Source organism: Dipodomys merriami, unplaced genomic scaffold (assembly GCF_024711535.1).
Source record: "Dipodomys merriami isolate MVZ:Mamm:240054 unplaced genomic scaffold, mDipMer1.0.p SCAF_3, whole genome shotgun sequence".
Lineage (NCBI taxonomy): Eukaryota > Metazoa > Chordata > Mammalia > Rodentia > Heteromyidae > Dipodomys > Dipodomys merriami.
Genome location: NW_027204492.1, coordinates 51,705,125 through 51,722,019, shown reverse-complemented (window position 1 = coordinate 51,722,019; position 16,895 = coordinate 51,705,125). Strand labels below are relative to the sequence as shown.

The window sequence follows — 16,895 nt, the reverse complement described above, 5'->3', positions numbered from 1 at the left end:
AATATAGACCGAACTAAACAAATCATTTAAAAATTAAGTAATTTAAATCCTGGAAAATAAAAAGAAATATGATAAGATAAGAAACTTAACTCAGGAATTCATGGTTTGTTTATCATTCAAAAATAAGCCTTAGGAACTCCTAATAGAATACAAAGTGTACTAATGCATTTTGGTAAAAATGAAATCAGTATCATGAACTTGGCTCCTTCATACTAATTTAAAAGTATGAAGAAACAAAACTTGAGTTTTAAAACAAAAGTTTTAATCATGTGTGTTGACATACATCTGTAAGCCCCAACTGTGTCAAAACAACAAAGCAAATGAAGAGCCAAAAGCTTTGGTGCGGTAGTATGTAAGAGGAAATGTATCCTAGTAGACTCTGTCAACTAAGTCACTAAGAATAAGTTACTAATAGAATAAAATATGAGATTAGTTACAAGTCTGGACTTTGGTCCATTTTTTTAGTAAAGAGAGAACAACCATTTGCACTTATTTGCACTGAACTTGAAAATATATGTTATATATAATAAAATACAGTTGATAGGATGAATTTAAATAATGAGGAAAGATAATTTCAAGAAAAGAAAATTTCCTGAAAAATGTAGCCTGTTTAATTCAAGGACTGACTTCCTTATATTCTATTTTAATCTGCCAGCTTGTAATTCACATATTTCATCTATTTCTGTGCCCATTTATTATAGAATATTTTTGGTTGCTTTTCCTCAACTGAGAAAGAAGACAATCTCTGAGATTTTTTTTCTTCACTTAAGGTCCAAATTATCTCTCTGTAAGCTATTCAAATGAGCTTTTCCTAGTACACTGCCAATCTCCCTATAATTACTTCTCACCATTTCTTCCTTTATTTCCTTTATCAGCAGTCTGTGGAGGACATTGAATGCTCCACTGTCCACAAAGTCACCAATTTTCAATTGTCTCTTCAGTAAAATACAATATGTCCACCCTCTACTTTTATTAAAAACCACCAATAACTTACTCAAAATCTGACTCCGATGTTGATTAGATTCTGTTATTTATAATTATCTAAAATCATTGTCTCAAACCAATTTTAAGAAATATTTTTCTTAGTCACTCCTATTTTTCATTTATATATAATTATTTTAAGTTGAATTTAATTATCTTGATAATCAAAATTTTAATTTGCTGTGAAGAAAATTGTGTTTTAATAGAGACTATATTCAATAGTACTCTACATTTTTATAGTTGTTTTATTTGTCTTTCCCTCCTTGCCTAAGACGATTCAACTAATAATCTATTCAATACAAACATCAAGTTAAGGGTCATTCATCTAAACTAAATTCATTTTTTTCATCTCATATCTTTACAAATACTATAATGACTCTTTGCCAAAATATTCAAAGATTATATTAAATATATAATATGGATTATACACTTGGAACATTTGGTATGTTTGAAATAATATTTATAGTACTAGTATAAATTAAAGTGAAATGTTTCAATGAATTTCCTCTAAAAATATGTGTAAACAAATACACATACAATTAAGGAAACTAGTACCTGACCGCCTTCCTAAAACAAAAAAAACATTTTCTCTTTCCTACTCAAAACATGTTTAAATATATTTTTATTTAAAGGTACTGTACGGAAGGGTTACAGTAACATGAGCAATGTAATGAGTCCATTTCCTATCAAGCATTGTTACCCACTCCTTTGTTTTTCGACACAAATTTGCGTGCCATGCTAATCTTCTCTGCATCATTCCAATTTAAATATGTGTGCTGCCGAAGATAGCACCTCAAAACATTTTAAAACTGGGAACATAATTAGCTGGAGTACCTAAAGAATTGCCTAGCGATGTCTTACACCTGTAATCTTAGCCACTCAGGAGGATAACGGTTCAAAGCCAACCTTTGCAGGAAAGTCCATGAAACTTTTATCTCCAATTAACCACCAAAAATCCGGAAGTGGCCAATTGGTAGAACTCTCACCTTGAACTGAAGAGTTTGGGAACGGTGCCCAGGCCCAGAGTTCAAGCCCCACGACTGACCAAAATAATAATAATAATAATAATAATAATAATAATAATAATAATAATAATAATAATGACATAAAAATAATGAATAAGTACAAATATTTGTATGTTAAATGCTCATTTATAAAATACATAGGTATTTACATATATAAATGTCCATACATTTATGAAAGCTACCTAAGATAAATCAGAATTGACTATTCCTTTGCATATTATACAATACATAAACATGAGAAACTTTACATCTACAGAAAATAGTTCATAAATACTTCACTGGGAAGAATTGGAAAAATTTCCATGACTTCTTTTAAATTAGACCTTTTCTTTGGGGGTGGAGGGGTCCGGTCGTGGGGCCTGAACTCTGGGCCTGGGCACTGTCCCTCAGCTCTTAAGCTCAAGGCTAGCACGCTACCACTTGAGCCATAGCACCACTTCCGGCTTTTTTTTTCCTGCTTATGTGGTACTGAGGAATCGAACCCAGGGCCTCAAGCATGCAAGACAAGTGCTCTGCCACTGAGCCACCTTCTCAGCCCCAATTAGACCATTATTTATTATTTATTTATTTATTTATTTATTTATTTTGGGTCCCGTCGTGGGTCTGAACAATGAGCCTGGGCGCTGCCCCTCAGCTCTTCAGCTCAAGGCTAGCGCTCTACCACTTGAGCCACAGCGCCACTTCCAGCTTTTTTTTTTTGCTTATGAGTGCTGAGGAATTGAACCCAGGGCCTCAAGCATGCAAGGCAAGCACTTTACCACTGAGCCACCTTCCCAGCCCAGACCATTTTTTAAAATATATTTTAAATATATTTGTGTTGTTGCCACTCAACAAAACAGTTTATGAAAACAGTTCATATCAATGTCACCCCTTTCATCATTCTCCCAAATCCCTCCCATGGACCATTTTTGTTTTGTTATTTTGAATGTTTTCACTATTGATGTATTTAATACTCCATCACTTTTAAAGTCTGTCTTAGAACAACCTAGAGTTGATAGCAGGAGCAAACACACCTGGTCCTCCTATTATTTGCCTTTATTTTTGGTGTGCTAGTCCTGGAGCTTGAACTCAGGGCCTGGGCAACGGCCCTGAACTTCTTTTGCTCAAGGTTAGCACTCTAGCACTTGAGTCACAGCGCCACTTCCAATATTTTCTCTTTATGTGGTACTAAGAAATCAAACCCCACTAAGCCACATTCCCAGCGTCACCTTTATTTTTCTAGTTCTCTATTAAGGAAACATCTTTATAGGAAGACATTTTTCCCTTCAGTTCCTAAGGATATAGCAATGATAAAAATGGTAAATAGCATATTATCTGATATAAGCATTGTATATAATTTAGCATGAAATTAATTGTACATGAACTATTTAAATGTATTGCTCACATAATTTAAATATCTGATTCTTACATACATCCTTTTCACCCTATTTATATGATAGATTGAATATTTAAGTTTATTTTAAAATTAACATTAATGCAATATTTTACTAATCTTTAAATATAATTTTTTTCTTTTACTGCTTGTTCTTTTTTATTTCTTAATTTTTATTGTAAAGGCGTTGTACAGAGGGGTTACAGTTAGATAAGTAAGGTAATGAGTATGTTTCTTTTCGAACAGTGTTACCCCCTCCCTTGTTTTCTCCCATTTTCTTTTCCCCCAAATCCCCCTTCCCAAGTTGTAAAGTTCATTTCCAACATAGTGTCTAGTGAGTATTGTTGCTTTGTTTCACCCTTTGTCCCACCATTTCTGTGATTTCCCCATCCTGTCTTCAAATCAGATAAATATATACAAGATAAAGGGTACCCAAATCAAAAACAGTTACCACAAGCAATAAACCAGAGGAGAAAAACAAAACAAAACAAAACATGAAAGACCAAAGAAATAACTGCAAACAGTTCACTAAAAGAGAAAAAGAGAAAAAAGAAAAGCAAAGCAGCCTCCCCCTAAAACAACAACGACAACAACAAAAAAACGCTCTTGTTTCCATATCGTGGAGATGATTTCAATTAGCATTATGTTATGTGGTCACATATACTTAACTCTGGCTATCATGAACCTCTGCTATGACTATCCTAAGCATATTCTAGATCAAGAAAATGTGCTCTATATACACAATGGAATTCTATGCTTCCATAAAAAAGAATGGCTTGTCTCATTCCCAAGAAAATGGAAAAACTTGGATAAAATCATATTAAGTGAAGTAAGCCAGACTCAAAAAAACATAGGCTGCATGGTTTCCATCATTTGGAATAATTACTGCTTATTCTTTATCACAAAGTTAGGTATCCATACTAGTTGAAAGGCATATTTTTGTGTGAGTACTGAGGTTTGAATGCAGAGCCATTGTGATGTCAGTTAGCTTTTTTGCTCAAGGTTGATGCTCCTTCACTGTATGGACAACTTTACTTCTGGCTTTTCGGTGGTTAATAAGAGATATGAGTCTCACAGACTTTCATGCCTGGGCTAGTTCCAAACCACAATCCTCAGATCTTAGCTTCCTGGGTAGTTATGATTGCAAATCTATGCCACTAGGATTCAGCAATTAAAGACAAAATTGAATTGGATAGGTCTGTTTATTTATTAACATTAATTTGTGCTTTTGCCAAATTCAGATCTTGATTAAAAACTGGTAATAAACTTTGTGTCATTGACTCATTTTCCAAAAAGAACCACAAACTATGTTATGATTTATGGCAATAATATATTTCAATCCATTTATCTAGAAAATTTGTTTTAAAAAGATAAACAACACATTTATTATTAATGATGGAAGGAGCTAAAACATCTCATTATTTGAAGAACCTAATATATTTTCAAGAAAGTTCAATAATTTATAGAAAAGGTATGTATGGAGAAAACAGTTTCGATTTCTCATAAAGTATATTCAAAGAGAATGGCTTAAAATTGAAGAGTGGAAAGCTGCCAAATTATTTCATGCAGAAAGCAACCATGTCCTAGTTTCCCCAGTCCAAACAGACAAAAAATTTTACCTAACTTACTTCATTAATACAAATAGATCAGAATTATTGCATGAAGGAAACTATAATTAATTGTCTTAATAATTCTGTACACTTTATATTGTTGATTGCCATAGACCAAAAGACTTTTATCTACCTCCCAAATAAATTCTTGAATCTGATAAATTTACAAAACTCAAAAGTATTGAGAGGCATACCAAAGGATGATGGACTTGTTCCGACTGGGGCTTCAGTATGTCATAGATGCCAGCTATAATTTAAACTTCTCAATGATATTAAAATTCCCAAACATCAGCAATAGAAAACATTTCCTTTCCATTCTCACAAGCCAAATACAAACAATACTTTGTAGATAGTACCAAATCTCAATAACCTTAATATTGTAGTCTTCTGTATCAAATTATCATTGCCTCTTCATCAGAGTTGTCTGCACCATTTTTTCCATACCTCTATGTTGAAATGATAAAGAAAATTTAAAAAAAAACACATACATTCCATTTTAATTTTGGATAGATTCCTATGTTTTACAATACTTTATATTTGAGGAAGTGGTGGCTCATACTTGTAATCCAAACAACTAAGGAGGATGAGAGTTATGGATGGAACTTTGAAAACAGCCCAGGAAGAAAAGTCCATTAGATTACTATTTCTAATCAAAAAAACAAACGTGGAACTGTGGTATAGCACCAGGCAGCCTGGAACAAAAAATAAGAATGAGAGCTTAAGGCACTAAATTTAAGTCACAATACTGGCAAAAAAATTATATTCTCATGATTGATATATAATAGTACTCATGGCATTATTTTGAATTGCAGAAGTAATTCAGTGGCTGGTTTCTCCTCTATCAAGCATAACATATTTTCATCAAACTTAACTTTTGTTTATTTTTATTTATTATTTTAGATAGGGTCTTGCTATGAACCTCAGACTTATCTAAAATTCATGATTTCTTGCCTCAAACTCCCAGCATGCCCACTCAAAAAACTGTTTTAATTTAAAGAAAATAACAATTCTCATATTGGCTATTGTTACCAGAATCATGGTAATCTAGATTACATGTGTTCATTTTCTTAGATCTCAAAAGCTTGATAGTATAGAAAGTATTGTATTTATTGGTGAACTACAAATGCTAAACAAAGGAATTAATTTTCTTATTGACAGTTATTATTCAAAAGTATATATTCAAGTATGTATTTCAATTGGCAACTCTGGCTATTTTATTTACATAACTAAGCAAAATAATCAACTTACATTAATAGAACTTCAAATAAAAGGCTAAAAATTAAAGGTTAAATGTTTTTCGGTATTTAAAATTATTCTTTTACACATTTAGACCAATTTTAGTGTATCAACATAGTAAATGAGTCATATATGTCTGTTATTGTCCTGAGAGAACCAAGTGATGAACTTTTCAGGTGAGAAAGTTGTTTGATTTTTGATGGAATGAACATTCTGGTTATAATCTGATATACTTTTAAAAGATAACATTGAGAACATTCACTAAAGCACTTTGAAAACTTCTGAAAGAGAAGGAGATAAAAGAGATCAAAAGCAAGTTTGCAGCAATTTCTCATTCATTTTCATGAGAGTTCATCTTTGAACATTAATCAAATGATCTTTGTAAGACCTCTGTCATGTGAAATTTGCTATCACAGATTAAAAGAAACATTAAATTGAACAGTTTGATTGGAAATATTTGTATAATGAACATTAAATTCTACTTTGAGATTGCATTAATAATAGTGTCTATAAAATATGTATTTGTCTTCAAATTAATGAAACTTAGAGAATTATAGGGTATATCACAAAAGCACATTTAATCAGATCTATGAACTTAATATCAGAATTTTGAAAGACTAAGATTGGCTCCACTATGTCTTGAAACACATAATATATACCAGCCAATTAAATAAACATGAGTTAATAGATAGTTCTGAAAAGCAATTTAAACTTCACACAATAATTATAAGCATTCACAATAAAGGAAGAGTTTTGTCGAAATGTATTTATCATAAGAGCACATTTGGTCTCTGAGCCAAAGCAAATGAGTTCTATTCTGACAGTAATTCTCATTTCATTGTGCTAAAAATATATTTCAATCTACTGTCATTTTCATCCTTCTTTCTGAATGACTACATATGGTAACAGTTGGCTTGCAGATGGTTTCCTAGGAGGATATTATGGTAGACTTCTCTATGATATATTATTTGTTGATAGCTATTTTTATTACCCTGCTATATGTTTCATCTTCTCAGTGTACTCCACTGATTTTTATGTTGGGACAATTTTGGCTATCATTTAAATCATGATTTTAGTTGGACTTTTAAACATAATGAAATGATCATCTGTTTAATTTAATGGCATTTGTAACAGAAAAAACATTGTGATATACACTGACTATTTTAGTGATATATGAGGATATATATTTCCCTAGGATTAATATTCATTTGATCAATTCTAAATGTTATTAATGTGTTATAGAAACCCACAGAAAATGTTGTCTCACATATTAATTTGAACCCCACTAATTTATAAAATATATTATTTTGAATTTTTACCAAGTTAATTGCTCTTTGGAAAGTAACATGTTAAACTCATTAACAGAAAGAGACTGTAGAGTTTACTAAATAAAATGTTTAAAGAGTATTTTTATAGTATTTACTCACATTTGAAATTCTTACAATGGTAATGATTCTTCTTTTTATATGATTTGTTTAAAATTGGGTTAGTATTTGGTGCATTTTAATAGACATATAAGACGTGATTTATAATAAAACGTATCTCAGTTTAAACCAGAAATTTTCACTCAGCTATTCTGCAATTGAGATTAAACTTATTAGCTGAAGATTATTATTTATAAATTATAGGCATATATTGTATTCAATCTCTCCATCAATCTGTATATAATGATTGCATTTGGTAGCTCTCAATATATGGTTTCACTGCTTTTAATTGTGAGAAGTATTATTTTAATCACAATTGTTTTCAGTATGACAATACCCTATCATTTGGTGGGAAAAGATTTTAAGACAAAATATACCAATAAGCTCTAGATTATTATCAAAATGTGATACTAAATTGGCATATGTTATAAATCATTAGTATGAAGAGATTTTTAATAAATTATATTTATGTAATAAAATGTAAGATAAGTTTTCAATTATTGTGAAGGTGAATTTTTGAAAGAAGTTTTATAAAAGAATGATATATTTTACATTTTGTAAGCACCTTACATGTAGTGTCATATGATTATCTACAATACTATGTCAAAACTTATTTTTATCATAAACAAAAAATTGTCAAATTATGAAAACTATTACAATGTTTTATAACATTTATAGTAATGCTACTTATCATTTCTAAGTCTTTTTTTTTGGGGGGGGTCCGGTTGTGGGGCTTGAACTCTGGGCCTGGGGGCTGTCCCTCAGCTCTTCAGCTCAAGGCTAGCGCTCTACCACTTGTGCCACAGCACCACTTCCGGCTTTTTTCTTTTTGCTTATGTGGAGCTGAGGAATCAAACCCAGGGTCTCAGGCATGCAAGGCAAGAGCTCTACCACTAAACCACCTTCCCAGCCCATAAATCTTATATTTTAATATAATAATCAGAATAGTTTTATAGAAAATCCTGAATGGGGCATAGAAGGTAATAGATGATCTATAAAACATATACCGTTTTTTTTTTTTTTTTTTTTTTTTTTTTGTCTACACATGGTTTCATATGACTATTTCCAGCTTTTGGGAGGTAGAAATAGGATTGCCATTCAACAATAATCCCAAGACACTATCTGATAAAGAAACTAAACAAAGCAAAATTAGCTGTGTGTGTGGCTCAATTAGTAGCACATTTGCCTAGCAAACATAAGGTTCTGAGTTCAATTCTCTGAGTTTCTGAAATATATATGTGTTTTCTCAATACTTGGAAAATACTCATGGCTACTTTTTATATTTCCATACAGTAAAATTCACTTATGTTCTACTAATTTTGGCAAATATATTATGTATTCACCATCATTACATGCTAGAGGATAATGTCACCCTAAAATTTTCATCTGCTGCTATTCAAATCTTCTTCCATTCTAACCATTGGCAATTAATGTGTTTACAAGTTTCTCTTTACATGTTATGTAAATTACCTTTACATTATATAAGCTCTTACTTCTCGCTTCTTTCAGTTAAAATTCATTTGTGTTTCCTTCATATTGTTCTGGCGTTCATTACTGTGTTTCCTTCCATTGATAAACAGTATTTCATTATAAGAGTGCAACACAATATCTTTTTAACAGTGGAAGACAGAGTTGTTTCCATTGTTTGGTGGTTATTGATAAAGCTGTTTAACCTGCACGAACATGTTTTTATAGTGTCATGAGTTTAACATTGGTAGGGAAAACATACAAAACTGGAAATACTGGGGTTCTTTTTTGGCAATGTGTTTTTATATTTATAAAATATTGACCAGATGTCATCTAATCCTCCTGTGCCCTTTAGTATTATCACCCACATTCTTCAAATGTTTCAGTTGCTCCAAATACTTGTCAGCAATTAGTATTGTTAGAAATCTGTGTTTCTCTTTGTAGATTTGATTTGTATTCCATTATTGTTCAGTAGTGATGAGTCTTTTCTCATAGTTGATGGAACATACTTACATCTTCCTTAATGAAGTGTCCATATCTTTTGCACAAGTGTTAACTGGGTCTTTGATTTTTTTGCTTAATATTAGGTTTTCTTGTCTTATACAAATTCTTCACAAATATTTTCACCTTGACTGTGCCTAGCCTTTCTATTATATTCCACTGCCTTTTACAAATTAAAAAAAATCCTATCCTCCATTCCTACTTTTTGTTTCTCACAGAATTCTTTCCTGAGAAATCAAGAACCAACTGTGAAACTTTTGGCAGTCTCTGATGTACTGAATCAAAATGTTAACTTTTGCTGTAACAATATGATTTGTTTTAAGTAGGTAGCAAAATATGCATTTGGAATATAAATTTTATCTCTTGTTTCTCCCACCTCAACAGCTGCAGAAATAACAGTTCAACCAACTGTGGAAGAAGCCTCTGACAACTGCACTCAAGAATGTCTTGTCTTGGGCCACTCTGATGCCTGCTGGATGCCAGCTTCTCTAATTCATTCCAGCCCGTCACAGATGCAGGCCTCTTCTCTGTGCCACAGCCCACCCTTGACACGGTCATCACTTCGCCGCCAAAGCCCTCCAGTGACACAGACCATTGCTCTCTGCCACAGCCCTTCAGTGACACATACTATGGTACTGTGCCACAGCCCTCCACCAATACAGGCTTCTGTTCTCCAGCATAGTGCATCTCTAGCACAAGCTACTGTGCTATGCCACAGCCCACCACCAACACAGGCCTCAGCCCTCAGCTATAGCCCACCCCTTGCACAGGGTGCTGCAACCCATCACAGCTCTCCCCTGCCACAGGCTGCTACCTTCCATCACAACCAGGCGCAGCCACCAATGGGCTCACAACAAGGTTGGGTGCAAGGTGCTGGGGCTGATGGACTGCATTTCCTTGATCAGGGAGGGAAAGGTAGTACAAGAGCTCAGTTTTACACCATGTCTGAAAAACTTCACAAAAGTGATGACTCAATTAAAGTAATTCCCTTGACCACCTTCACTTCAGGTCAGCAGGCCAGACCCTCTAGAAGTGATTCCCCCATTATGGAAGAACATCCCTTGTAAAGCTGAAATGGGTATTTACCATTTTCCGACACATGTGTGTGTGTATGTCTGTATATATACATATATATACATATATATGTATATATACACACACATATTGTGTGAAATATGTATCCATATATACACATATAGATACATATATATTAAAGGTTTATCGACTTTATGCACTTTCAGTGAATATTCAAAATTGTTGTTTGTAAATATTTCTGTAAATAGAAACAGATACCAGGATAAATCCAGAGCTAGATCCTTAGTCAAAAGTTTAAAAATATATTTACAATTAGCTTAATTCAAGATGTGAACAAAACAAAGGATCTAGTTAATATCCCTCTGTAAAAAAAATCTTCTCATGACAGATATTAATATTTACTATATATTATTTCTGATATACTGTCATTTTCTTAAAATTTTTAACACCGTGTGCAATATTACTGATTTTATCCATTAAAATTTTTATAGACCAGTACATAGCAAATGGAAAGCTAGTAGATATCTAATTTTCTAAGTTTACCTTTAGTTTATCTCAAGTTTTTTTTTTCAGGTAACATTAGAAGGTATAAGTACTTTAACATATTTTTGTCCATTTGATTAAGATTTGCTTAATGTCATTAGTTTCTGTGTGTTCATGTTTCTAACTTCTGAAACTCACAATAGGGATTACAAATACTTCTTACTGATTCTATCTCTATCCCTGTTTTTTATGTTTTCTACCACTAATTCAAGAATATATTGGTACTGATTGTATATACTTTTTCTTGAATGAACATATATAAACTGTACAGATGTAAGGCTAAACCTATTTCTCTACTCTTTAGTAGAGTTCGAGACACTGAAGTGCAATATCTGTGCCCACATTAGGCAACTGTTTACCAAAAGGGCCTGCTTTAAAATGTATATACATGTAAATATGTATATAATATATGTACGTACCTTTTGTAGTGTAGTGTAAAATACATTAGAGATGATATTATATCTGTCATGGCAAGCCTAAATTCCATTACTAATTGGGAATTTATCTTCTGGAATTTGTATATAATAATCAAAAGCAAGGTGGATGCATCAATGCCTAATTTACAAATTACCATAAACTCCTATTTTAACACCTGGAAAGATTTAAATGTCTATGTGACAGCTCAATAGGCTGTTACTGAGAGATACTGAATAAAAAGAATAAATGAAACTGTAGATAACCCCTATACCAAGTGCATAAGACTAAGGGATTTTTGTCATTCTAGCTCAATTCACTGAAGAAAACCACCGAAAACAAGATGAAAGGAAGGAACGATTTAAAAACCAAAATTATAAATCTACACTAAGTATATTACAATAGAAAATTTCAAGATTTGCCGAGGGAGAAATAAGGTTCATGACTGCTTCATTGGGGTGAATAGGAAACATCCCTATAACACACAAAACTAAGACCAATGAAATCTTACATATGAAACAAAATAAGTCCTAAGCAAAGAATACTGAAGTATTCCTAGGAAATATTAGTTTCCTTTTGGTATCTGTTCTTTATATTCTGTTTTGATCTGATTAACTGGTCATTATCTTCTATGTGCATATTTCGTGAATTTCTGGAAAACCTCCAACTTAATTTTCTTTCATAGGGAAAAAAAATCAAGAAAGTGTCTAGTTTCAGTATAACACTAAAACCAAGAAATAATTGATGTTTTTGGGGGGAGGGGAGACTGAATATTTCTTTTTGATTAAACTAGATATAGAGTTTGTAATGTGTAACCTGAAGATATATAATTTATGATTAAATTGTGTATAAATGTTGTAATATAAGCTGTGGTAAACATATAGTTCCATTGGTGAAGGTTTCCACTGAATCTTGAGAAAGCTTCTCTTCATGTACCCGGCAGGTTAAGTAGCGTCTTGAAAGTATAACATTCCCATTGTGAAACTCTTGAGCTTGCATTTGATTTGGTATGTAGAATAACTTCTTAACTTTTAACAATTTGAGTTTAATTTGTGAAATTTAAAATTAAATGAATTGTGTTTACTTCTCCTTTGTGTTTGTTAGTTTCCCAAGGGATTACCAGAACTCTGGTTTTCCAGGTGCACATGAATCCTAAAGGACTAATGATGTTCAAAACTTTATTGAAAAAAATCATGTCTGTGTATTGATATTGTTGTTGGTAATGTTATTGTTGATGAAAATTCAAAAGCTGGGGAAGATAAAGTAACCCAGAATGACAAAATCAGTGCTTCCAGTAGATTTTAGAATGTTTTTCTCCCAAAATCACCCTGCAAATATAATGTGCGTGAGATTTCTTTCTTCTTAGTTATTTTTACATTCCTTTCTCTCCACACATTTAGTTTAGTAACAATCTACCCACACATAAATTTAAAAAGAGATGAAGAGAGATGACTAATTATTAAATAATTTTTCAGTAATCTGAGTCATTAAAAATTTTGATAATGGAAATCAGAATAGGAATCAAAATTCAATATTTGGCATTTTTTTGTTCTGATGGAGAGAAAAATTGAATTACCGGAAAGGCTCTTAAATCCTCATGTTTAAAAATTGGTAAAGTTTCGTTACCTTTCCTAGATATATAGGAATGAACAAGCATGCTTCTGTTGCCCTTTCTAACTCTGATTTTTATAATCAGATTTAGATTGTGTTTAGAATATTAACGACTGGGCACCCTCTTCTGTTTTCGTACCAGAGGGGAATTGAATAGAAGCAGGTTAGATGTAGCCAAAGAGGCAAGGGGTGTGAGCCCAGTAATTCTCCCCTATGCATTCTCTTTCTAAGCTTCTGCTAGGTGTGGCCTTGGAAGTATATAACTTCCATGGCTTCTGATTTGATGAGATCTTTCTCATCATCCTTCAAATTCTTTCAATGGATGGATAGAGCTATAGGTGCACAAAGCTCACAGGTGGCTCTTCTGATATGCGAAGTACATAGTTTTGGAATTGCAACAAGTCTTAATTTCCATAATCCAAAATGTTTCCAAGGAAATATTTGATTTGGTTTGAAATTAGAACTTCAAATGGAATTATTTGATATTTTAATATTATGCTCACCCAACCTGGTTTTTTTGGTTTTGTGGTCATATTCAGTTAAATTGTAATTGTTAATTTTAATATACCACATGTGTAAGTATGTATTCACACATTGTATCTCATATGCTAAATACATACATTTTTCATTTCTTGAACTTTATCTTCCAGTTTTAACTAATACTGTGTCAGTGTACGAAAAGTATCTTTTATTTATGATGCCAATAATATAATCATTTAGAGAGTACATTTTGTGTAATCTCATTTAGTAACTTAACATCTTATTTTAATTATATATACTTGGTTAGAAAAAATGAATGTAAATCATTAGTGCTATTTTGTAATGGTGACAGTTATGAAGAACGTCTGCCTTCCCAAACAAGTATTTGTCACACACTTTCCTTAAAGGGAAAAATGTAAATTAAAAAAATTACAAATTGGGCAGTCCTTAAATATAAACATGACAAATGTGAAAAATTCCTTTTGGTCTTGGGAAAAATAAGTGGATTTTACTCACAGGCATATTTCAACATTATTTTTTTATTATTTGTGTTAAGGCTGGATGTTCATATAACTTCTAATATGCTTATTTGGGCTTTTCTTTATTTATATTTTTCTCATTTATATTTTCTACCATGGTTATTTATTTCTTCTTTCACTTTTTTTGAAAGCCAAATTAAAATTATATTTAGGAAAATCTTCATTTACAGTCATTGGACACTATTTTGGTAATTCCAACTTGTCCAAATGGCCTGGAAAACATGGGAACAAGAGAAGCTGAACTATATTTGGACAGGAAACTTTATATTATGTGCCAATTACCACACCAGATGTTACATAGAGGCCTTAAAATATTTATTCATAGTAGCTTTCTTATATCAACCATCCATGTGCTTTCCATGAATATACTTTTTTAAGCAGTGCAAGTTTGACAACAGCAGGAGTGGAAATGAAAAGGCTGCTCATAAGAATGTGTGTGTACAAATGAAAAAAATGAAGGCAATTGTTTAGTGATTGTATGTAATATTATTTATTTTTAGAAATAACATTTGTGAAATATATGCTGTCCCTAGTTAAAATATTTGAAATTTTTATGAAATATGTATTTATGTTTGTATTTTGGAAAGAATCGTTCTCTGTGACATCATACAGCTTTTGAAAGTGAACCGTATCCCACGGTAGTTCTAGCAAGTGAAAAGGTTGGATATTATCTGGCCCTGTAGGGCAGTATGTAGTCCAGTGGCAAATGTGTATTAATTGTTCTATTTCAAGTTCTGTATTGCATGTTTTCTTATGCATTAATATAGATATTAATAAACTACTTATGCAGCAAAATTATGTATTTTATTGTGTTTTGTTCATTTAAAAGACCAAAATTCAGCACTAGAATGTTTATTTAGCATGAGAGAGCCCCAATGTTAAAATCCAGCACTACATTAACCTTAAAAAAAATTATCTTTTTTTTTCTTTTTTTTTCATTGTGAAATACTGTACAGAGGGGTTACAATTACATGGGCAAGATAGTGAGTACATTTCTTATCAAGCATTGTAGCTTCCTCCTTTGTTTACCCTTCCATCCCTTCCCATCCTCCCAAACCCTCCACCAAAACCTCCCCCCCCCAAATTGTAAAGTTCATGTTTGACATGACAACTTATACTTCTCATTGTTGCAACAGGTCCACCTTTATCCTTATTTAAACGACTTGTTTTTTTCCCCTTCCCCTCCACAAATTATACCGACATCAAATACAGTGAAAGCAGGGGTTATACTGTGGGGGAGGGACATACAAAGCAACAAAGAAATAATCTTATAATTGCGTTAGAAACAAATGCATGAAAGAAAAAAAAACATTTAAAATACATATCTTAGGGTTCATTTTCCTAACATCACCTTATCTGACCTTTTCTGCTTGACTCATACATATACTAGATATTGCAAATAAGGGAAATCATGGGACCTATGTTTCTTTGGGCTTGGCTTACTTCATTTAATATAATTTTTTCCAAGTCTTTCCATTTCCTAACAAATGGGGCAATGTCATTCTTTCTGATGGAGGCATAGAATTCCATTGTGTATATATACAACATTTTCTTGATCCATTCATCAACTGAGGGGCATCTGGTTTGGTTCCAGATCTTAGCTATATTAAAAAAAAATGCTGCAATAAACATAGTTGTGCTGGTAGCTTTAGTGTGGTCTTGTTTGTAAACATTTGGGTAAATGCCCAATAGTGGGACTGCTGGATCATAGGGGAGTTCTATGTGGAGTCTTTTCAGGAACATCCATATTACTTTCCAAAGGCGTTGAACAAGTTTACACTTCCACCAACAATGCAGTAAGGTTGCCTTCTGGCCACATCCCCTCCAGCATCTGTTGTTATTAGAGTTCTTGATTATAGCCATTCTAACTGGGGTGAGGTGGTATCTCAGTATTGTTTTGATTTGCATTTCTTTTATGGCTAGAGAGGTTGATCATTTCTTCATGTGTCTATTGGCCATCCTTCTTTCCTGTTCAGAGAAGTTTCTCTTTAAGTCTTTAGCCCACTTATTTATTGGGCAGTTGTTTCTTTGAGGATTTGTTGTTGAGGGATTTAATTTTTTGAGTTCCAGGTATATTTTAGATATGAGACCCTTTTCTGTTGTATGGCTAGTGAAGATCTTCTCCCAATCCGTGGTCTTTCTATTTATTGATCTTGCTAGTCATGTCCTTTGCCATGCAGAAGCTCTGCAATTTCATGCAATCCCATTTGTCCTACCTTTCTTTTATTTGTTGTGTTTTTGGGTCTCTATTAAGAAAGTTTCGGCCTGTGTCAAGGAGACTTAGGGTTTCTCCAGTTCTGTCCTGTAATGCTTTTCAGGGTTTCTGCTTTGACTCCGAAGTCTTTGATCCATTTGGAGTTGATTCTGGCACAAGGTGATATATAAGGTTCTGTATTAAAGCTACCAGCACAATTATGTTTATTGCAGCATTATTTACCACAGCTAGGATATGGAACCAACCCAGATGCTCCTCAGTAGATGAATGGATGAAAAAAACGTGGTATATATGCACAATGGAATTCTATGCCTCCATCAGAAAGAATGATATTGCCCCATTTATTAAGAAATGGCAAGACTTCAAAAAAATTATATTAAGTGAAGTAAGTCAGATCCAAAGAAACATAGGTCCCATGGTTTCCCTTATTTGCAATAACTAG

General features: G+C 32.6%; 1 protein-coding gene and 1 non-coding gene across 7 annotated transcripts in view; one reads left to right on the top strand and one right to left on the bottom strand.

The window, feature by feature from the left end:
• The window catches only part of LOC138839469 (protocadherin-11 X-linked), a 713,759-nt gene extending 702,933 nt beyond the window's left edge, over window positions 1–10,826 (top strand). For all 6 annotated transcript variants that reach the window (XM_070039045.1, XM_070039044.1, XM_070039043.1 and 3 more), the window contains one exon: window positions 10,001–10,826. In XM_070039045.1, coding sequence (XP_069895146.1) covers window positions 10,001–10,683 — 683 coding nt within the window. In that variant the 3' untranslated portion in view covers window positions 10,684–10,826. The remainder of the gene's footprint in view (window positions 1–10,000) is intronic.
• Window positions 1,670–1,773, bottom strand: LOC138840540 (U6 spliceosomal RNA). Its single transcript, XR_011376109.1, has one exon. It is a non-coding gene; the product is annotated as a U6 spliceosomal RNA (small nuclear RNA).
• Window positions 10,827–16,895: the final 6,069 nt, after the last annotated feature.